Source organism: Euphorbia lathyris, chromosome 1 (genome assembly GCF_963576675.1).
Source record: "Euphorbia lathyris chromosome 1, ddEupLath1.1, whole genome shotgun sequence".
Taxonomy (NCBI): Eukaryota; Viridiplantae; Streptophyta; class Magnoliopsida; order Malpighiales; family Euphorbiaceae; genus Euphorbia; species Euphorbia lathyris.
Window position 1 is genome coordinate 92,264,258 of NC_088910.1, and position 22,905 is coordinate 92,287,162.

Sequence of the window (22,905 nt, forward strand, 5' to 3'; positions counted from 1 at the left end):
AAGATAACATATAAAGTTAATAGGAAAAGAATATAATATGGTTAATTTAATTATGACGTTTAGCTTAAATTGGATATATTTTGTAAATGTTAAGCTTAAATTCGTATTATTTTGTAAACGTTAAGTCTGTATTAATATTATTTTGTACTGTGGCCTAAATTGATGCTATATTGTAAACGTTTAGCCTCAATTGATATTAAAAACTGTTTTGAAACTGTGAAATATATAAATTTCGAATGCACGTGAAATGCTCTATTAACCAAATTTTATGTTCAATGCTGATTTTTTAGTCATTAGGGTTTAATACAATGGTTCATGTTAGCTGATCCCGAATCATTTCTGAACTAAAGCTTTGTTATTATTATTATAAGGGTATAATGTGACAATAAAAAATCAGGGATTTAATGTATCTAAATAAAAATGGATGGCTTGATAATAAGAAAAAAAAGATGAGGGGCACATGACACTTTTTTGTCAAAAATTAAAGTAAAAACAAGCGAAATGACGATTTGGCCAAAATGCAGAAAACAAAAAGAAATGAGGGTTTTAAATTAAGAAAAAAGAAAGATGAGGGGCACATGATACCTTTTGCCAAAAATTAAAGTGATAAAAATGAGCAAAACGATCGTGAAAAGATAAAATTTAGATTAATTTAATTGTGACATTTAGCTTAAATTGGATATATTTTATAAACGTTAAGCTTAAATTTGTATTATTTTATAAACTTTAAGCCAATATTGGTGTTATTTTGTACGTGTGGCTTAAATTGATGTTATATTGTAAACGTTAAGCCTAAATTGATATTATATTGCAAACGTCAAGCCTATATTGGTGTTATTTTGAACGTTGAGCCTAAATTAGTACTTCCCCAAAAACCTTAGGCCTATTTTGGTACTTTATCCTTTTATTTTTTTTTATTAAGCTACTAATCTTTTATTTGGACACAATAAGTTTTGAGATTTTACAGTTTCCTATTATCACGTTATAAATATTAAAAACTGTAAAATATATAAATTTCGAATGCACGTGAAATGTTCTATTAACCAAATTTTATGTTCAACACTGATTTTTTAGTCATAAGGGTTTAATGTGATAATAAAAAAAATCAGGGTTTAATGTATCTAAATAAAAATCAAAGGCTTAATATTAAGAAAAAAAAGATGAAGGGCACATGATACTTTTTGTCAAAAATTAAAGTAAAAACCAGCGAAATCACATTTTGGCCAAAATGCAGAAAACAAAATGAAAGGAGGGTTTTAAATTAAGAAAAAAGAAAGATGAAGGGCATATGATACCTTTTGCCAAATATTAAAGTGATAAAAATGAGGGAAACGACAATTGGCAAAAAAGCAGAAAAAAATTTAAATTGCTCTCGTTGAGAGTGGAACTCAAGAAAAAAAAGATGAAGGGCACATGATACTTTTTGTCAAAAATTAAAGTAAAAACCAGCGAAATCACATTTTGGCCAAAATGCAGAAAACAAAATGAAAGGAGGGTTTTAAATTAAGAAAAAAGAAAGATGAAGGGCATATGATACCTTTTGCCAAATATTAAAGTGATAAAAATGAGCGAAACGACAATTGGCAAAAAAGCAGAAAAAAATTTAAATTGCTCTCGTTGAGAGTCGAACTCAAGACCTCCCGCTTACTAAACGGGTGCTCTAACCAACTGAGCTACGAGAGCTTGCTGCTTCATGGCTGATGTTCAGGAATATGTAGTATGAAAATCATAACAGAATGAAAAGCCTTAACCTGCCTTCTTCACGGGTAACCATGGTGGAAAATGAAATCGCTGAAACATGCTCAAATCCGCCTCTATCATCAATCCAAACACACCTGCGTTTCCCCTCCTCTCCTGGAACAATTTTATGCTTCATCTTCTTCAAAAGAAGTACAGCAGCCATCCAATTCCAAACCAGAATTAACAGAGCAAGAGTTAATCAAAATCAATCTTCTAATCCCTCGCTTATGCCTTTCTGGCCATTTAAGCACAGCAATCCACCTAACCACTACTTCCCTTCTCACAACCCCACCTCCAACTCCAAAGTCCGTCTCTTTCTCCATTCTCATTCACTCTCTCACTTCCCAGCCTGACATGGCCAAATCCATGTCTCTTCTCACCATTCTTAGGCGCACCACACAAGCTCATCCTTATCTCACTCCGATTACCACTTTGCTTATCACTTCCTATATCAAAAAGAAGAGACCTAAAGAGGCCTTCAAAGTGTACCGTTGGATGCTCAGGCCTGGTTCTCCATGTAGAGTGGAAAAGATTGCATATGAAGTTTTGGTAGATGGGTTTTGTGAGTTAGGGTTAAATCTTGAAGCTCTGAAAATACTAAGAGACATGGTTGATGTGGGTTTTGTTCCTGGAGAACGATTGAGGAAAAGGGTTTATAGAAGTTTGTTGAATGATGCTAGAGTGAATGAAGCAGTAGGTTTGAATCAAGTTTTATGCACTTGTTTTCATGATTCTGATGGAAGTGCTGTTGAGAAATTGCTAGAATTGTTGGATTCTATGATTAGAAGCTGGACTGAGTAAACCTAATTCATCTTAATTCCTTAACGAAGCTTCAATTGGTATGAATTTTACTTAGTCTGTGTTTCGTATGCTTACTGTTCCAAATTTAGAATCTAAGCATAAACTGATGATAGTATATGGTCTCCATACTTTATTTTGCTATAATAGCCTCTCATTTTGGATATACTTGGCTGATTGATTTTTGAACAATGGGAAATGTCACAGTTCAAAGAGTAATGTAGAAAAGATTATGATATTGTTGGAATGGTTTAGTTTAGGATGCTCAGAAGAAGTGATCTTTTTCTTTTTTGTTGTTTTGAAATGTTGTTTTCTACTTAGGAGCGTTAATAGTATGATGTTTTAATCTAAATGAACTGAAACACCCTCATCTGCTAAAAGTAGAATTATGAGTGGATTAATGCAATTTGTTTGATCCTATTGATATTGGATATGATTGAATTCATTTATTTTGGTTGAATGCTATTTCCTTCACTATAACATTGTTTTAATTATTAGAATGTGATAAAAATGGGAGGAGTAATGCTCCATATTCCTTAAACAGAGACAGTGTAATGAACTGAGTCTGTTTGTGTTCGCGTTGTGATATACCAATGAACTTAATTTGGTATCAGAATGCTGTGATACTTGAATTGAATCCCCTCTTCAAAATCATACCAAATGGAAATATAATATCTCATTATATTATAGGCAGTCTGGCTGCATATTGAGCTGTCTTTTTGTGTTTGTCTCTTTTTTTTTATATAAAAAAAGGTGCAGCACAAGGCTACACCACACAAAACTGGGGCAAGGAGACGCCCAGGAGCTCTTGCACCAAAATCTTCCTTAAGTCCCGCGGTGGCTCTTTGAAGATGTGCACTCAAGGGGTAGAGAACCTGCATAGTTGGCTAGCCAATCTGCACTTTGTGTTTGTGGAATTTATAGGAGTGTGAGAGAGATGTTAATTTGTATGTTATGATATGTATCCTTTAATTTACTGTGAGCCTTGCCTAATAAGACAGACAGCCCTAGGCCTATGAAATGCACAAAAACACCCAAACCAAGTGAGTCTTTTCTCTATTTTTCCCCTTTCATCATCACTTCTTCTCTGCTAATCTCTATTATCTACTACTGCCCTTGATGCTATAAATAAATCCTTCAAATTTTTCTCTACACTCAATTTTTCCTGATTGGTAATGTGTATATGAACACTCTAGGAGATTTATAGTTTGAGAGAAAGCTAACACAGCTAAGAGCAAACAACCGCAATGAAGACGTAAACATCCAGTCCAGTGAAAGTATTTATATACGAATCAAACAATTTGAAGCGTCAGAGGAATCCTTTTCTTTCCAAAATCATTGGATATTCTCAACAATCAAATCAACTTTATCCAAGTTTTGCTTGGGAATTTTGCAAGAGGTATTCATGCTGTGAAAAATTTCTACATAGTTGGTCAATTTTATGTTTGATATGATTATGTGAATTGATTCATGTGTTATGATCTTGAGTATGACTAATTATGTATTAATCATGGAAATTCATTAATCCGTATCAAAGCATGGTTAGAATTACTTTAATTGTCATTAGAAATAAAATTTTGTAGTTTATGGCAATGATTTTCGGATTAATATCGTATTCAATCAACCAACTCTGAGTGTTTATAACTTTCTGTACACTTCATCAAATCTTGCTTTGCTGGTCTTATTTCAAACTAGACATGAATTTGGATGAAAGTTATGGTTAGTCGAAGTTGACTCTTTGAATCTAAACATCCAGATGAAAGAGCAATTCTTATGAGTGCGGATGCAAGAAATGCAGTCTATAGCTATCGGAGTTTCACTCTTTTCTTCACTGGAATAGGATGCAAGAAATGCAGTCTATAGCTATCGGAGTTTCACTCTTTTCTTCACTGGAATAAGAAATTGGTTAGCTAGATGGAACAAAGATCAAATCTTCCTAAGCCTAAACTTAGTCAGATGGAAGGAAGGCGATGGTGGATGAAAAGGAAGAGAAAGTAGATGAAGGGGAAAAGGAAGAAGGCAGAAAAGAAGCAATGGAAGAGAGAAATGAAATGATCCCTTTTGCTCAAAATGATGATCTATAACAAATCTTGCCAATTGTCTGATTCATGGTTACATCATATATTAAAAGTAATATTTTATTTATCTATTTATCCATCTTACTTTTCGTAATTTTTTGCGGAAAAAAATCTTCTCATAGTAAACAAATTCAAAAGTTGGCATTATAATTCTACAAATTATTATTATTTTAATTCTAAATATTGTCATGAAAGTTAGGCGTTACTACCCTTCCTGTTTCCCCTAGTTTCATCTCTCATCTTCTCTTAGAAGATAGGATTGGGGTTAGCTTACCTAGGCTAATTCCTGGGTAGTTTGTTGTTTTTCGTTTTTCTTTTCCTTTTCTACCAAAAAAAAAAAAAAATCATTTTTTTATATTAAAAAAAGTTATTCTTACCAAAAAGTGGTAACGTTATTTGAAAATTTCAAACACTCCGTATTATTCCAATAGATGACATTTTTTAAGAGTTGTTAAAATCATTGCTACATCATCAAATGCTCAATTAAGCATCATTTATTGAAGATGTTCTAAGAATGTATAATGGTTAACTATAACCCCTATTTCATTCAATAGGGGAGAAAATATACATATATGTATTAGACATTTAGATTTTTCAACGAAGAGATGAAAGTTTTGAGCTCACCAATAAGTGATCCCTTTTAACTCTGAAAACTTGTTCTTGCTTCTTCTTGTTTTCTTGGAGTATAGATTTCACCATACTTTTAATATTTTCTTCAATTGCTTTAGGTCTCGAGATCTGGTATTTGGATTTGGTGGGGATTAACTCACTGTTAATGAAGATGCTTTGATACCAATTGATACATGAGTAATTTCAAAAAGATAAACTAGAGATGGAGAAAAAGAAAATTATATGTTATATTTTCATATCTAAACATTAGAAAGCAATTACAAAGATATACCCTTTGCTACCTAGGCCCTCCAGTTAACAACAGTACAGATTCTAGATACGTTCGGTAACCAACTAAATTAACTTATTTGAAATTAAAATGCAACAAAACAACTAAAACGATAGAAAAGTTATTTTTCACATATTAAGATTAAACCATTGATATAAGAAAATTGAAGGATCTTTAATATATATATATAAATTAAAAACTAACCAAAAAAAGTTAAAAACTAATAAATTATTTAACTCAAGATCATGTACAACAAAAATGAGCGTAAAATAGGAATTTTATTTTATTTTATTTGTTTTTTTTTTCTTTTTTTTTTTTTTGATTTGGGGGCAAGGTGGATAACGTTTTTTAAACTTGTTTTTCAACTTTTGAGTATCAACAAGACGGACGATGGAATGAGTTATACGTGAGAGTAAGATAGCAAGTAAGCAAATGGCTTCCTCTGTTGCTCTTCATCAGCTCACACACTGTTTCTTCGTCTCTCAGGTCCTTTCTTTCTCTATCTTTCCAAACATTTCACATCTTTGGATATATCAATCTCTGATTCTTGGTGTATATATATATTTGAAAGAAACAGTTAAAGGAGGTATTGCAGTCGGCAAAACCCACATACCCAATCAGCAGAAACAGAGAAAAAAGAATTAGTGATAGTGTTAACAGATTCAGACCCATAAAAGCTGCTTCTGTAGAAACATCTCCATTTCCTCTTCTACAACCTCCCCAAGTGGAAGAATCTACCTCTGAGGTATCCCTCTCACCCTTGTTACTCTATTCCTCTTCTCTTCTGCCGCTTTAAATGACAATTCTTGGGCTAATTTAACCGTTAGGGCTTTTCAGGGGTAGCTCATTTGGTTATAAATGCGACTGCTGGCTGCCAGAATTTCTTGTGCTATATATACATATATAGAGTCATTGCTGAATTGGCTATGAAATTTTGTACTATTACTTGGGAATGGAACTCGACAAATCAACAGATACTTTCAGGATATTACTATATAAAAAAAACAAATAAAATATTATGTTTCCTACATTTGACACAAAGTTTTCTTTGTTAACTCATTGAAGAACAACCTTCTTTCATTATTTTTCTGAAACTCTTTAGAGCCAAAAGGGGGAAGTCTCATGCATTCTTACACTTTCAGACATAATTTCTCTGTATTATTGATTTTTTTTTCTCTCTCTGTTAGTTGGAACCAGCAGACCCTGATTTTTACAAGATAGGCTATGTTCGAAGTATGCGTGCTTATGGAGTTCAATTTATGGAAGGGCCAGATGGATTTGGGGTTTATGCTTCCAAGGATGTTCAGCCACTTCCTCGTGCCAGGGTGAGTTGCTCCAGTTGTTTGGGTTTCTATGTAATTGCTAGCATTTCATGGATTATTGGGGTAAATGAGTATGTTCAACCTTTTACATCGATTAAAAATTAATATAACTTCATGTTCTGGTGCTATTGTATTTGTTCTTTCTCATACTTGGCCTCATAATATAAAATGGACTGCTTTTTGAAGTATGTCTTGATTTTCTGGGATTGTTAATTTGAATTAACAGATGATCATGGAAATCCCTCTTGAGTTGATGTTAACTATAAGCAAGAAGCTGCCATGGATGTTTTTTCCGGATATAATACCAGTGGGCCATCCTATATTTGATATTATCAACTCAACTGATCCAGAGGTATTTATTTTTTTCGTTTAAAGAGTTACAATCTTGCTTCATTTCTGATGGGTGGGTATATTTTGGAACAATCCTCAAGCCCCTTTTTTCGTTAATGAATTCTTTGGATAGCCTTTTCTTATACTAGTTATGTTTCTGTGCCAGACGGATTGGGACTTGAGGTTGGCGTGCCTTCTTTTGTATTCATTTGATTGTAAAGATAGCTTTTGGCAGCTATATGGCGATTTCTTACCTAGTCTGGATGAGTCCACTAGCTTACTTCTAGCTTCAGAGGTACATGCTAAATATGTGACTGTAATATGGTTCTAATATTATGTTTGGCTTGTGATGCTCTAACATTTGTTGGTTATCATGTTTCTTTATTTGTCTGTATATTCATATTGTCTCACATCAGGGACATACCCTTTTGTTGTGGATTGTTGGCTGATGCATTAAAAGCTGTACCTTAGATTTTGGCAAGTATATAGTGAAACTCTTGAACTTAGCCTTGAGGTCGATGTCTCAAGTGTGCAACGGTAGCATCGATGTATTTAAGGATTTTAAAATTTCCTGGTTGATTTGATTGTCTTATTAAACAATATATATTTGATCCTATCTGGGCATATTTAAAGATTTTGGAGCCCTCCAAAACTTTTGTTGCCTAGTACGAAATTATACAGTGCCACTAGACAACCATACAGTTTGATGTAATCAAATGTGATGTCACATGGTTTCAGATTGTTAGTGTTTTTACGGTGTGAAGGTAAATATTTTACATGTTCTTTATAAGTTCAAATTCTAAGTCAGGAAATAGCACTAGGCATCAAAACTTATATCGTGAGGATTCATTGTAATGATATCTTATTTCTTCATCAGAAAAAGATATACTGGTTTATATTCCCTTATGAAAGTTAAGATTCTATTAATTTTTTTTGAATTATAGATTATTGCAGTAGCAGGCTTTTATTTTGCAAGCTTTTCCTTAATATTATAAAAAAAGAAAAGAAAAAAATGTCAATAATTTGAAAGATAATTCCCAAGTAAGATCAAGATTTGGAACCATTTTCAAATTCTAATTACTGCATCTTTTGCTTAATTCTAGTTCATGGCATTATGTCTCAGTTCAGTTAATTAAAATGTAGATTATTTCTGTAAATGTTTCTAAGAATTACCAATCATAATTCCCTCTATTTTTGTGCATTAAATTCTATAGGAAGACCTTTTGGAGTTGCAGGATCAGAATCTTGCAAATACTATCAGAAAGCAACAAAATCGAGCATTAGAATTTTGGGAAAAAAATTGGGTATATGAAAACTTTCTAACTTTATTCCTCTTGTCTTGTTTCTATTTAATTTTACCCTCTAATTTTTTTTCCATGTGTCCAATCAAATAGCACTCGGGTGTTCCCCTCAAAATAAAGCGACTTGCTAGTGATCCTGAAAGATTTATTTGGGCTGTTGGTATGGCGCAATCACGACGCATTAACATGGAAATGAGAGTTGGTGCTCTAGTTCAAGATGCAAACATGCTGGTTCCTTATGCTGGTAAACTTTCATCTCCAGTATTCCTCATGTTTGATCCAATGGTTCAATTGTATTTTGTATGCTAAAAAGTTATAAGCATGCCATTCTTAAGATAAACCACATGCTAAGTTCTCATACTGCTGTCATTTTTTTTTTCTTTTTCTACATCATATCAAGTAAAATTGTTCCTAGTTACCTTTGTCCAATATTGGATACTCCCTGTCACACAAATTCACCTTTCTGGTGTCCCATAAATTAAGCATAGCTCCTCTATTAACTACGTTTAGTACATTAAGGGGGCGTTTGATTCAAATTTCGGAATCGGAATAACCATTTAATAATTCTGTTTGGTTTAATCTGGTATGGGATTTTTTTTTTTTTTCGTATTTTTTTTACTAATTGAAACTAACAATAACTTATATAAATATACTTTTATTGTATTATATATAATAATATAACGTATTACAAATATACAATGATTATATATTAGTATAATATATATGTTAGTATTTAAATAATAATATAACAAAAATTAGCGTAATATAATAATAATATTGTTTATCTTAATATAAAAAGATATAAAGCACTTCAAATGTCTCAATATCATGAATTATAACTGCTAAACTAACTACAACGTGATTTGATTATTACTTTTTAACAAAAGTTACATGGTGTTAACTGATAATCTGGTATAGATATATTATACTGTTAATAAGAACTTGATAAATGTTAGAATGAGTTTGGTTGATGAGGGGAGGGTAGGGAATGGGTGATTCCATAAATGGGGGAATGCAATTACCATTCATTAGTTAGTTTTGTTTAACCAAACAATTACAAAGGGAATCTTTGATTCCCATTCCATACCCTGTTTTCACCCAACCAAACACCCCCTAATTTTCTAATAAAACCCTATTTATAATGTTTGAAATTACTAAATTTAGAATTATTAAATCAGCCAATTCGTCAATGTAAGGGTATGTTAGGAAAATAACACCAATATTTGTTGTTTTCTTGTGTGTTTTACAGTTTGTGCCTATATTCGTGGGTGGAGGGAGTATAATTCTAATCATATCCAAGTACTTATTCAGTCTAGCCCTGATCTTCAATGCCATTGTAAATCAATGCTGAAAACTTAGCCATCTTTTGCTCTTACGATGAAATTCTAATCATATCCAAGTACTTTATTTAAGGATGAACTGAGAGGCAACTATGACTAAAAGTGACTAAGCAAGCCTTTTAATTTACGATGAAATTCATGAGCAAAAGATGGTCTTAGGAAAGCTAGGATGAATTTTTTATGTTGTAGAATTTAAATTGGCGGAGGCTACGTAATCAACCGTAAATCATTACTTCATTTTCCATTTTACTTTTGCTTCAGGCCATCTTCCAGCAATAAAATAAAATAAAAAGTACATTTTCACATCAAAGTTTTAGTTGAGGCCTTTTAATATATATATATACACACACACACACACACACACATATATATATGAAGAGGCTATATTTTCCATAAGGTGATTTTTTATGGAGAGGATGTGCCCAATTAAGTGTTTATTGTGTAGCCAGAAGGGATGTTTATTCATTTTTAGGATTTGAACGAATATGTAGACGCCAAAGAGCAAGTTTCCTTTTCAATTTATTCATCATTCTCTTCTAGAATACTAGTTTACAGAGTGCACTCTTCATTTTTCAGAATATAAATTTGTGATTTTATAATATTTGCAGACATGTTGAACCATTCTTTCCAGCCAAACTGCTTTTTCCATTGGCGATTTAGGGATCGAATGCTTGAGGTGATGATAAATGCTGGTCAACCGATTAAGAAAGGGGAAGAGGTACTCTTTTGTATCTGTATTAATGTTTCATTTTGAACCGGTTCATATGTTGATAAAGTGTCAATAACTCAGAATTACGTTGAAAAATTCAGAAGTAGAAAATGAAAGGACTGGATAAAAAATCGTGGTAACTACCAAATGCTTTAGTGAGACTCTACTGTCATTTTGGGTTCTAACTTTATTATCAATTACCTCTAATCTTTTGAATCAAAAGTTCATGAACTCATGAAAATGATTCACATGTGGAGATCTCTTTCTTGAAATAACTTGGATGAAAGTTATTGAAAATGACCTCTGATTGTTAGATGTTTCAAATAATTTTACAATAAGGATGAATGATGGTTCATGTTAGCCGACCCCGAATCATTTCAGGACTAAGGCTTTGTTGTTGTTGTTGATGAATGAATTGAAAACAAAAAATCCATATAGTCAACTCCAACTTCTTGCGAATAAGACTTGGTTATTGTCGACGATTGCAAAAGGTCCTGCAGCTTTTAAACCTAGAATTTTGCTTGCATTATGTTAAATTTGTTTGCAAGTTACAGAAGACCCACATGATATACTAAACTTGCTATCGTGTGCTTCTTTTTTTGGCAGTTGACTATCAATTACATGAACGCAGGGGCGAATGACCTGTTACTACAACAATATGGCTTTTCATCATCTGTTGTAATTTCCTCTGAGCCTTACTGCTTTTTTGTGCTTACTTGACGGTGTTAATATCTTCATATGGCTTATAGCATAATGTGCATTGGAAAATTTAGCTTCTAATAGCTTTTAATCTTATTATTATGAATTTGTTCTTGAGAATGTTTGATCCAGTTTACATTTGGATATGTCTATCTTATATATACATTTCAAAACAATTTCCAGTCCTTTGGCTGCCTCACTTTTCAATTTGGCTTTTCAACTTGGATCACAGGATCAATTTGCCTCAAAATAAACTTTGGGTATCAATTTAGTCCATAACTTGGCTTTTTTTGTTGTCAAATTAGTCTAAAAGTGACACATGTTAGCATATGATTTGTGGCATGTTGACACTATTAGTTCCTAATACTGAGTACTGACACATGTTCGCATTGGATCGATTTTATAACAACAAAGCCAAGCGGAAGGACCAAATTAATACCAAAAGTTTATTTTTGAGAAAAATAGATCCTGTGAGCTAAGTTGAAGGATGAAATTGACTTTTGGTGTATCTCCAAACTATCATCTTTTAATTACTAGATTTTCACTTGGCACTGATGTATAATACGTGCAACCTAATATTGCAGAATCCTTGGGATGTAATTGAATTCTCTGGCAATGCACGCATTCATTTGGATTCTTTCTTGTCAGTCTTCAATATTTCTGGCCTGCCCGAAGAATATTATCACGGCAGTATGGATTATACGATTTAGAGTGAATTTTTTCACACAGCTTCTTAAATTTCAATGGCATTTTGGGAGTTGATGTTCGGTATGGAACAAACTGAAATTATTTTACAGGCCAGCTAACAAGCAATGGTGATTCTTTTGTCGACGGAGCTGTTATAGCAGCAGCAAGAACTTTGCCGACATGGACAGATGGAGATATGCCTCCACTACCAAGCATGGAGAGGAAAGCTGCAAAGGAATTGCAGGAAGAATGCCAGCAGATTCTTTCCGAATTTTCCACAACGTGCGACGAAGACCAGAAACTGCTAGGTAAATACCCAAGTATTTCCATATGATGTTCTTCATACACTTGACCAGTTGTTCTCATTGTTATTTTCAATTCCTAAAAGTTTGGTTTGTCCAAACTAACAATTACAAGGGTATTATTTCGTAATAGCTAAAATTGTTATTAACCCCTGTATTTGGCACAATTTATCATGTTGGCGCTTGTACTTGAATATTTATACATGTTTTGGGACATTTACGAAAAGTTTTCTGGAGCTAATAGTTGTTATTGTATGTAAGAGTTAATGTTGGGTATTTGAGCAACATTTTTGTGGTAACAGATACAATGACAGGAGAGATGAGACCTCGAGAAGCTGCAATAAAGTAAGTGGTACATAAATTTAAGAAATAGCATTTGAATTGACAATAAATAATATGAGTGTTTGAATGCAGGTACAGATTACACAGGAAGCAGTTCATTCAAAAGGTTATGCAGTCATTGGATATGTATCAAGAGCGATTACTGTTCTAGCCTAGGAATGAGGATTTTAATCTTAGACGAGGTAGTTTAGTGTATTTTGGTAATGTTGTTTGTAACTGTTTTAATAATATATTAAAAGTTTTGACAGTTTTTTGCGATTAATTTATATATGGTAGACTTAGTTGTGGGTGTTTGGTAGATTATTGGTAACTCCGTTAGTAACGTAGTAAACATGTTAAGATATAATTAGTTAAATAACGGTAAACTACTCTATTCAATTTTTTTATTAGGTAGGCTAAAATTAATCTTGCTTGGAAATGGTACAGATAAAATTTTACGGTTTCATATGTTAAAAGATAAACATGTAGTCTAATATATCTCTAGCCTTTTGTACTTATCCAAAAAAGTCAATTGTCATCTTATACTATAAAAATGTCCTATATACTCCTTAACTTGCTGAAAAGTGATGTATTTATTTCTTGCAATCCATGTGGCAGAGCAAGATGAGGTTTTGGATAAATTGATATACGTCTGCTGTCGAAGGAACAGAAAACCTGGGACCTAGGAATCATAGCTGATATATTCAATGACAGAGATAGAGGGCTAATAGAGCAAATACCTCTTAGTATTCGGAACTGTCCAGACAGGTGGTGGTGGACAGGAAACTCTAATGGGTCGTATTCAGTCAAAATGGGCTATCGGAAACTGATCAGCGAGAAGTACGAAAGGATAATGCCTGCAACTGTAGTCAATTGGAACAAAATATGGAGCCTAGCCATCCCCCCGAAGGTAAAGACCTTCATTTGGCAAGCCCTAAACGACTACGTCCCAACTCTAGTGCGACTACAGCAAATGAGAGTTCAAGTGGATAATACCTGTCAAGTGTGTAATAATGGAGCTGAAGATCTCCACCATGTGCTGCTAAATTGCTCCAGTGCTAGGCGGACCTGGATCCTCTCGTCAATTGGAGATCTGAGTGCGACAGTAAATTCTTTCGGTCAGTTCTGGACGGTATTAGAACACCGAGGCAGCTCTGGTGAATTGGAAGAGGCGGCCATGCTTAGCTGGATCCTTTGGGGAAATCGAAACAGCAAAGTGTGGAGGAACTGTCAAGAAACACCCGAAAATCTTTACAGCAACGCATCAGCTCAGCTTGCCAATTGGAAATTGGCGCAGATCCAGCAAATTAATAAGGACAACATCTACTAGGCTCCCAATCAATGGTCCCCCCGGAAGTTGGTATACTAAAATATAATTTTGATGCTACCTTATTTGATCAAAACAGGCTGGGATTTGGGTTTGTCGTGAGAGACTCTGCAGGGAAGTTCGTAGCAGCAAAAAATGGAGTGAATATTGGTCCCCCCGATCCCCTCATAGCGGAAGCCCTTAGCTTCAGTGAGGCTCTTAGCTGGTTCAAGAAGACAGCCGACACAAATGTTCGTATAGAGTCTGACTGCCAAGTCTTGGTGAACGCCTTCCTTAATGATAATATGACTGACTCCATTTGGTATGATTCTTGAAGATTGTAAATCCCTAGCGAGGGATATAGCTCTTCTCTCCCTTTCCTTTATTAAACGATCAGCGAATAAGATTGCTCATAGCCTAACTAGAGAATCTACTTTTTTGTCTGGTTACGGTGAATGGAGGATTGTTCCATCACCTTTTATTTATAGTGACCTTCAGTTAGAAGCTTAATAATAATTCTTTTATTCTTTAAAAAAAAAAGGAAGTTCTGATATCAATAAATTAATGTAATCAATTTAAGTAAACGTTTTCAAAATAGGAGAAAGTCAATTTTTTGGGATAATAAGGGATAAAGCTATATTAACCTAGCTAAGGATGTATTAAACCTAAATTTGCACTTCCCAAATTGCATATTTAAGTAACCTTTTTTTGACACCTAAAGGTTAAAGATATATTAAAACCTAAATGCACTTTCCAAATTGCATATGTAAGCAACCTTTTATGTTTATCTATTGATATATTTCATTTTTTCTTTCAAGCTACTATTTCCTCTAATTCTTGAAATTTTTGTAGGGGTAAGGTGTAAAAATGCTTCTATCGTTAATGGTTAGAAGCAATTTTACCTTTAATGTTTTAAATGGTGTAATTTTATCTTTTAACATTGGCCGTCAAAAGCAATTTTACTCCAAACATTTGCAAAATGGGTCAATTTTAGATATAATTAAAAAACACATATATTCTATTCTCATATTTTACATTAGCTGCATATCGGTTGGTTTTAAAAAAATGATTTTGCGTTTTTTATAATTGCATAATAGAATTAGAGATTAATATATTTTTAAATTTTACGAAATATTGAGATTTTTAAATTTTTTGTTCAACTCGTATAAAACATAGTATACTTTTTTTTATTTTCTTTTTATGTATATACATATATTTGTGATATGTTACTCGATGTGGCTAAATCTCGTAGATCCTCTTGTAAACCTGAAATAAGACAGAAACATGGTCAAAGGAGGGGCTAAAGTCCAGCTAACCCGCTCTGATGCATAAGTCAGTTTTTAGAGACAATTCAGGGATGAACATAACAGTAAATCAAAACTACAATGTAAGCTCAATGAATAATTAATGAAGTAGTGTATCTTGGAAAGTGTCTTACTCGGATAAATTACCTACATGGTGTACAACATTTGTCCTATTTCACATTTTGGTGTACAACCTTCAATTTTGCACACAAGAGTGTAGTACAACCTTTTGGTGACCTCCCACTAAAATGTACATCTGACTAATCAACATGAAATTAAAGCGTCACATCAGCAATTTGACCTTTATAAAAGTCAAAATTCGGTCAACTTTGAAGTATTGCAACATTTGGACAAGTTCAGGGGTTATTTGTGTATTAAGCCTTGATGTAATTACTCTTTCTTTGCCTTGCCAAATACAACGCAGTCCAATCCCTAATTCCCCTTCCCCAATTTCAGGTCATCTCTGCTTCACCCACCCATAATAGCCCATTGCCGTACGGTTACTCCGGCCGTCGTTGCAGGTCCCACCACCGACTAGCACCATTTCTCTGTGTCTGGCTGTCTTCCTTCTTCTCACCCAAATTTTGTTACGTCTTTTGAATTAGAGAAATAAAATTGAGGATGAGTGGCGGCGGTCTGAAAGGTATTTTGGCTGCGGCTGTTACGAAAGGAGTAGCTGAGGCAAGGGCAAGAATATTTGGTCATGTATTTAACCCAACAGGGCAGAAATCTCCCCACAAGCTTTTACGAAAGAAGCTAATTGGTGAGAAAGTTGCACAATGGTACCCTCATGACATCAAGAGGGATGATCCGCTCATAATGGCCCGACAAGAGCAAGAGTAATTCCTAGTCTTCCTTCTGTTCATCTTTTTATTTATCTATTTGCCATCTAACTTATGGTCATGCTATCTAATGGTTAAGCGATTAGTAGAACTTATTCGGATTCGGATTGGACCACTTCAAGTTTGATTTAGGGAAGAACTTTTAGAGATTATTGATCATGGTGGTAGCAATTGTCTATAGTTGTCCATGCTCTTAAGTTCAGAACTCCCATATTTTAACAGAAATATATCATGGATTTCTTAGAACTATAGTATGACACCTTATTAATGTTACCTGCCATTTTACTTCTTAATAACTTAGGCGTTGAATATGGTGTTAGAAATGATTGGCGCTCTGCGTTAAGATGGAAATGCTGTCAGTAAAATATGTAATGCCAATGAACTACTGTCAGTAAATATGTATATTTATCTTGCTTGTTTCTTTTGTTTTGGAATCCTTTTTTCTTCTGCCTCGTGCTTGTATTTTCGAAGTATCTAATTCAAACTGCTATCCTATCTTTTTCGTGAACTATGCTGCTGAATCAGAAAATTTTGTTTGCAGATGCAATGTTGCTCATTGTGATGAATTATTTCTGTCTTACCTGGAACTAGTTTAAGCCTTTGTTTGGGGGTTTAGAGGTTAATGGGGGTGAGAGTTAAAGGAGGTAATGGAAAGGAAAGGGAAGCTGTGGAAATGAAAGTTAAAAATTAACCTTGTTTGAGAGTTTATAGAATGTAAATGAGAGTTAAAAGTTTAACTTCGTTTGGGAGTTCAAATATATATGGAAAGGAATGTTAAATTTACTCTGCAGAGATAAAATATTTTTAATGAACTTTACATGACTCCCATTAACCCCCAATTTGGAGGTTAGAGTTTGGAGGTTAAAGGAAGTAAACATTTAACTTCCATTAACCTTCGTTTACTCTCCAAAAACAACTCCGAAACAAGGTTAATGTGATATTTAACCTTCCATTACTCCCACTTACTTCCGTTAACTCCCTCCTAATGCTAAAAAATACTTAATGTCTTTCGCTTGTTTCATGCTTTGTATTGAACTAGATCCATCATCTTCTACTCTGAGCTCTCCTTTTGCAGTATTCAATTCCGATGGCTACGTTATTTGTTCTTTTTTCATATGTATAGTTGTATGTTTGATGATATTGTGTTGGTTGATGAGACGAAAGGAGTGGAGAGGAAGTTGGAACTATGGAGACAAACTCTAGAATCTAGAGGCTTTAAGTTGAGCCGAAGTAAGACAGAATATTTGGAGTGTAAGTTTAGCGGCCATAGGAGTAGGGAGGCAGGGACAATCACCCTAGATGGGAGAGTTGTTCAGGCCTCGGATTGCTTCCGGTATTTAGGATCTATTATCCAAATGGATGGAGAAGTAGATGGAGATGTTGCTCATAGGATTAAAGCTGGTTGGTCGAAGTGGAAGAGTGCTACGGGTTTCCTTTGTGACCCCGGCATGCCTAATAGATTGAAGGGGAAATTCTACCGGACGGCAATTAGACCAGCATTGTTATATGGTACGGAGTGTTGGGCAGTGAAACACTGCCACATCCATAAGATGTTGGTGGCGGAGATGCGTATGTTGAGATGGATGTGTGGTTATACGAGAAAGGATCGGGTGAGTAATGAAATAATTAGAACAAAAAGTAGGGGTCACATCTATTGAGAATAAAATGAGAGAAAACCGACTAAGGTGGTTTGGCCATGTGAGACGTAGAGCGCTTGATGCGCCGGTTAGGAGAACCGAAGAGTGGCAAAGGGATGTAGTGGTGAGGGGTAGGGGAAGACCTAAGCAAACTTGGAGGAGGGTGATCGAGAGTGATATGAGTTTACTGGGAATTGAGGAAAATATGGTAGTGGATAGGACGGAGTGGAGGGAGCGAATTTGTGTTGCTGACACGACTTGATTTCACGGTTTTATATGATGGTTCATGTTAGCCGACCCCGAATCATTTCGGGACTAAGGCTTTGTTGTTGTTGTTGTTGTTGTTGTTGTTGTTGTATAGTTGTATGTTTGATCAGAGTTTGCAACCGCTGCAGTTTCAGGCTTTTCTCTATGAATTAATCACCATTTTTCTCCTCGTGCTTTGATAGGCGCTTATCGAAGCTTGAAATGTTGAAGCGTCGTGGAAAAGCAGCACCCAAGAAGGGCCAAGGAAAGGGGGCTGTAAAACGCAAAAAGGGGAAATGATTTTAAACGTGGATACATTCTTAATTGTGCTTTCTGCTACAGTTTTCGCATTTTTGCTTTAATATTCATAATGGCAAAGCTTCAAGTGCCTATGAGTAGCGTTTGGATTAGTTTATGGTTTGAGACAGGAGAATGTGAAAGTGTTGTCTTTGCTAGTATTTGGAGGCAAACTTACCGCAGTAGCAGAAGTAAAACGTGAATTCTCTTTTGGTTTTGCTGGAATAGAAAGAGATCAGAATTCTCTTTTCAACAGGTGGAAAGAGTAAATGAAACAAGTTAAGTTTTAAACTCAATATGGTTGTTAATTGATCTGTGTTTGCTGCTATATTTCTGTTTAAGATTGCTGCTGGAAAAAGTCCACTGAATGGTAACATAACAACCACACTGGAAAAAAACTTGTTTTTACATATAATTTGAAAGCCGCGGGACAATTTGTTTTTATGGCTGCTATTTGGTAGTTTGAAACAGTTAAATTAAGTACAAAAAATTCATCTCCAATGTGGCTGCTGGTGATTTTTTTTTATTTGACTTTTGTGAAACTTCAAAACTTTTTTTAATACGATTTTTCTGAAACTTACTCCAAACTTTGTGATGATCTAACCTGAGCATGACACTTGCTGAGTTATAGAAAACAGCTTATTCTATAGAAATATTTTCCAACCAGCTTTTAGTTGAGATTATTTCTCCAAATAACATCATTTAGGTTTTTAACCCGATTGGTCCTTATTTTATTATTGATAATTGTTTTTTCTTGATTGGTACTTTTGTAAATATTTTCCATATTATGGTAATGTCTTATTATTTTTATTAAATACTTACTATTATGTAAAAATCCCTATTTTATGCTTCTATATTATATATTATCAAATTTTGTCTTTTTGGAAATGCATGTAAATGATAACATTCTATGTTATTTTAATAATTTTATTTCTATCTATATCAGAAAAACAAGTCCAATTTATATCATATGTTATATATATATATATATATTATTAAATTATTACTTTACCCTAAACTAAAAGTGCATGTCAAATAATGTTTTTTTCCCTTTATATCGGTATCATATTCACACAGCAATGTTCACATACTCATCTCCAATCTCAGGATTGAACCTCACTTCACAACACCTCCCAATTTCTGGAGAAAATTAAAATAAATTACATAAATATTAATAATTAAATCAAATGCATAGTGTAGTTAGAACGTAGGGTAAACCCAAAATCAAGATTCTAGTTCTACATATGCATAGGAAGAATAAATAAAATCGTCTTAAAAAACAAAACAGAATAAATAAAATATTTTTTTTTTATTTGGCTACGAGATTTTTTATCATTACTAAAAAAATTTACTAGAAATATTTAACTTTCTAGTTTGAAACAATAAATGAGTTTGCCAAATGATGATTCAATTCTGTACTTTAGTTTCGCCAAAGCTCCAGACATCTCTCTGTACAAAGATATATGTTGATTGTCAACAGAAACAAAACACAAAAATCGATCGGATTTGAAACATGTTTTTCTCTTGTTGAATTGTATAATTCTCTATCTTAAAGCTTCATAACACTGATCTTAATTACTTAAAACCATACCCATGTTCACCAATAATCCCTGCAAGAACAGCTCCCATTCTTAAAGTGATGGAACCTCCTCACATCTCTAAGGATGATCTCTCTATTCACTAACTTTGAAATGAACTTGGCTGCAGAATGGCAGTCGTTACAAACTCGAAGATTCTTCGCAACTCTAATAGTAGCTCCAGGAGGAGTGTTGAGTATACCAAAGGCTATTGCCAGTTTCTCACTATGCACAGAGAGCAAGGTTTCTTTCTCCTCCTCATCAAGATTGTGAAGCACACAAGACGTGTCTGGCACATACCCCGCCTTTTTCATCCTTTCCGACAGACTCCTAAGAAAATTATGCAGTTCACCACTTTGTGGATGTGATAAATCCCCAGCTAAAAACTTATGTATCTCGTCGCCATGTTCAATCCAACTACACCCCGGTTCTTTCCTAACTCCCATTTCCTTCATCTTCCTTCTCACATCCATTGCTTTGTCCCAATCTCCAGCTGATGAGTATATATTAGACAGTAGAACATAGTGGCTAGCTACATTCGGTTGTAACTTGAGAAGCTCTCGAGCTACAATTTCCCCTATTTTCATGTTTTGGTAGATCCGGCATGCTCCAAGCAAGCTACTCCATGCCCCTACCTTGTCAAAATGAGGAGGCATGGTGTTGACAATTTCATATGCTTGCTCCAATCGACCTGCTCTACCGAGCAAGTCCACCACACAAGCATAGTGATCGGGTCCTGGTTCAATCCCGTGATCTTGTTTCATGCTGTGGAACAATTGCAGTCCCTCATCAACCATACCTGAATGGCTACAAGCAGCAAAGATTGCTACAAAAGTTACTTCAGTAGGCTTCGCTTCTCCATTTTTGTCTCCTTCAGCTACCATATCTTTGAACAGCTCTAAGGCCGTCTCCCCGTTCCCGTGCATGCCATAAGCCATGATAATTACATTCCAAGTAATGACATTTTTAATTGGCATTTGATTGAATACTCTCCTAGATAAAGTTAAGCAGCCACATTTTGCATACATATCAACTAGTGCACTCCCTACTGTTACTTCTGATGCTAATAAATTTCTAATAGCATATGCATGGATCTCCTTCCCCTTTGCCAATACTGCCAGGGAAGCACAGCCAGGAAGGACAGTCATAAGGGTTATCGAATTCGGTTTAAAACTAGTTTGAATATCACTATCATTGTGCTTATGTGTTCTGCCATTTACATGCTGCATCTCATGTAGCATCTGAAGTGCATCACTGTAGCAACCGGAAATAACATAAGCGGTGATCATCGTGTTCCAAGAAACTATATCTCTAACCTCCATGCTATTGAATATGGTCTTTGAAATATCCATCTTCCCCATCCTGGAGTACATATCCATAAGTGCATTTTGCACAAATCTATTCTTTTCCAAGCCATGCTTTATAACATTCCCATGTATGCCTTCTTTATCAGAAAATGCTTCAGAACGTACAATAGCAGGCACAACACTTGACATTGTGGTTGCATTAGGACAAAGTTCAGCAGCAGATTCCATTTCAAAAAAAAGCATCACTGCCTTCTCATCATGCTCATTTTGTGCATAACCAGTAATCATAGCATTCCAAACCCCAATTCCCTTGCCATGGATACCATCAAATACTCGACGACCACTTTCAACCTCTCCACAGTTGCAATACATGTCAACTAAAGCACTACCCACAAAAGAATTATAATTCACCTCACCATTTTTCAAGGCATAAGCATGAATTTCCTTTCCAGTAACTAACATCTCCAATTGAGAGCAAGCAGGAAGAACACTTGCAAGTGTGATTCCATCAGGTTTAACTCCTTCAAGAATCATAAGCCTTAAGAATACTAGAGTCTCTAGAAACCGTTCATTCTGAGAAAACGAACTTAAAATGGTATTCCAAGAAACTAAATTACGATCCTCAAACAATTCAAATAGACTTCTGGTGTCATCTACTCTTCCTAGTTTAGCATACATCGTCATCAAGGCATTGTTGGTAAAAGTTTTCCAATGACCCTTCCTGAAACTAAACGCATGAAGATGCTTCCCAAGCCGCAAACCCTCATTCTTGTCCAAATTAGAGCAAACAAGTGCCATGCTCACCAAAGTAAAAGAACTCGGCTCCAAATTCTGAGCCAACATGATTCTAAACGCCTCAATTGCAAGCTCCCACTTCTCACAACGACAAAAAGCTGAAATTAACGAATTCCAAGAAACTAAGTCTCTCTCCGTCATTCTATCAAACACCTTATAAACATCACTTAAATCTCCACACTTTCCATAGAAATGCACAAGCGAATTAGATATGGTGACACAACATGATTCATACCCGTATTTGACAACATGGGCATGTATCTGTTTTCCCAAATTCAAGTGTTGAATGCCCGTCACAGCCTTTAAAACAGCCGGGAAGACAAAGTTGTCGGGTAAAACGCCGGAAAGGAGCATTTCAATGTAGGTGGAAATGGCATCATGGAATAGATTGGAGCGAGTGTTGAAACGAAGAGACTCAATCCATGAGGCTTGGGAGCGGGACTGAGAAACCGGTTTGGAGGAAGAAGATAAAAGGAGAGGTGGAGGAGAGTAATTGGATGGTTTTGTTGTGGGCTTGTGAGATGTTGGGAGAAAGGAAGATGAGAGATTGATTGGAGGGAGAGGCTGCAGCGAACATGCCATTTCTGGGTGGATGTCATATGCAAACCAAAATATGCTTATATTTCATCCTGACTGCTAAAATTTGAGATTGGAATAAGGCTTTTTAATCAAAGCCAGGCAACTGCAAAATACATAGAAGATTTTTTTATTTTTTTTATTCTTTTGGGTTCATTGGATTTCTAACTTGATTGAGTTCATTCAAGTCTAGAGGATTCCTTACTTTTCCGCTTCAAGTTCAAGATTGCAAATATAAACTTTTCTTATCATGGTACAAAAAATAGAAAAGATCAGACAAAACAATTTATAACATAACACAATTTGTTATAAAATATCTCACCGGAATACATTTATTGACATTATCTACACTTGTAAACGAAGTGCCCACAACTCTTAATTCCGAGTTTCACGAGCACAAACAAAAACAACAAATAAAACGATTAAAACACAACCGATGAATAGTAATCAAGAAAGATTGTTTCTAATAAATCAACACAACACCAATGATAGA

The 22,905-nt window shown here is 34.7% G+C and overlaps 3 protein-coding genes, 1 long non-coding RNA gene and 1 other non-coding gene across 5 annotated transcripts; 3 read left to right on the plus strand and 2 right to left on the minus strand.

Annotated features, from left to right (window-relative positions):
- Positions 1–1,609: 1,609 nt before the first annotated feature.
- Positions 1,610–1,683, minus strand: TRNAT-AGU (transfer RNA threonine (anticodon AGU)). The gene has a single exon. It is a non-coding gene; the product is annotated as a tRNA-Thr (tRNA).
- A 74-nt stretch (positions 1,684–1,757) lies between these two features.
- LOC136206763 (uncharacterized) lies at positions 1,758–4,695 on the plus strand. Its single transcript, XR_010676423.1, has 3 exons — positions 1,758–2,579; positions 3,292–3,937; positions 4,295–4,695. It is a non-coding gene; the product is annotated as an uncharacterized lncRNA (long non-coding RNA).
- Positions 4,696–5,854: 1,159 nt separating this feature from the next.
- Positions 5,855–12,808, plus strand: LOC136206769 (protein PLASTID TRANSCRIPTIONALLY ACTIVE 14). Its single transcript, XM_065997932.1, has 13 exons — positions 5,855–6,000; positions 6,092–6,259; positions 6,702–6,839; positions 7,063–7,188; positions 7,333–7,461; positions 8,381–8,470; positions 8,561–8,711; positions 10,416–10,525; positions 11,123–11,194; positions 11,800–11,905; positions 12,013–12,210; positions 12,507–12,549; positions 12,619–12,808. The coding sequence occupies exons 1-13, from the start codon at positions 5,947–5,949 to the stop codon at positions 12,695–12,697; spliced, it is 1,464 nt and encodes a 487-aa protein (XP_065854004.1). The 5' UTR covers positions 5,855–5,946; the 3' UTR covers positions 12,698–12,808.
- Positions 12,809–15,542: 2,734 nt separating this feature from the next.
- Positions 15,543–18,485, plus strand: LOC136206776 (small ribosomal subunit protein mS33-like). Its single transcript, XM_065997945.1, has 2 exons — positions 15,543–15,974; positions 18,064–18,485. The coding sequence occupies exons 1-2, from the start codon at positions 15,757–15,759 to the stop codon at positions 18,158–18,160; spliced, it is 315 nt and encodes a 104-aa protein (XP_065854017.1). The 5' UTR covers positions 15,543–15,756; the 3' UTR covers positions 18,161–18,485.
- A 1,061-nt stretch (positions 18,486–19,546) lies between these two features.
- Positions 19,547–22,645, minus strand: LOC136206781 (pentatricopeptide repeat-containing protein At3g57430, chloroplastic). Its single transcript, XM_065997956.1, has one exon. The coding sequence runs from the start codon at positions 22,416–22,418 to the stop codon at positions 19,755–19,757; it is 2,664 nt and encodes an 887-aa protein (XP_065854028.1). The 5' UTR covers positions 22,419–22,645; the 3' UTR covers positions 19,547–19,754.
- Between the last annotated feature and the right edge of the window lie 260 nt (positions 22,646–22,905).

Coding starts and splice junctions, on each gene's coding strand:
- LOC136206769 (XM_065997932.1), top strand. CDS start 5,947: ATGGCTTCCTCTGTTGCTCTTCATCAGCTCACACACTGTTTCTTCGTC. Junction 6,001..6,091: donor ACTGTTTCTTCGTCTCTCAG/GTCCTTTCTTTC, acceptor TGAAAGAAACAG/TTAAAGGAGGTATTGCAGTC. Junction 7,189..7,332: donor TCAACTCAACTGATCCAGAG/GTATTTATTTTT, acceptor TTTCTGTGCCAG/ACGGATTGGGACTTGAGGTT.
- LOC136206776 (XM_065997945.1), top strand. CDS start 15,757: ATGAGTGGCGGCGGTCTGAAAGGTATTTTGGCTGCGGCTGTTACGAAA. Junction 15,975..18,063: donor ATGGCCCGACAAGAGCAAGA/GTAATTCCTAGT, acceptor GTGCTTTGATAG/GCGCTTATCGAAGCTTGAAA.
- LOC136206781 (XM_065997956.1), bottom strand. CDS start 22,418: ATGGCATGTTCGCTGCAGCCTCTCCCTCCAATCAATCTCTCATCTTCC.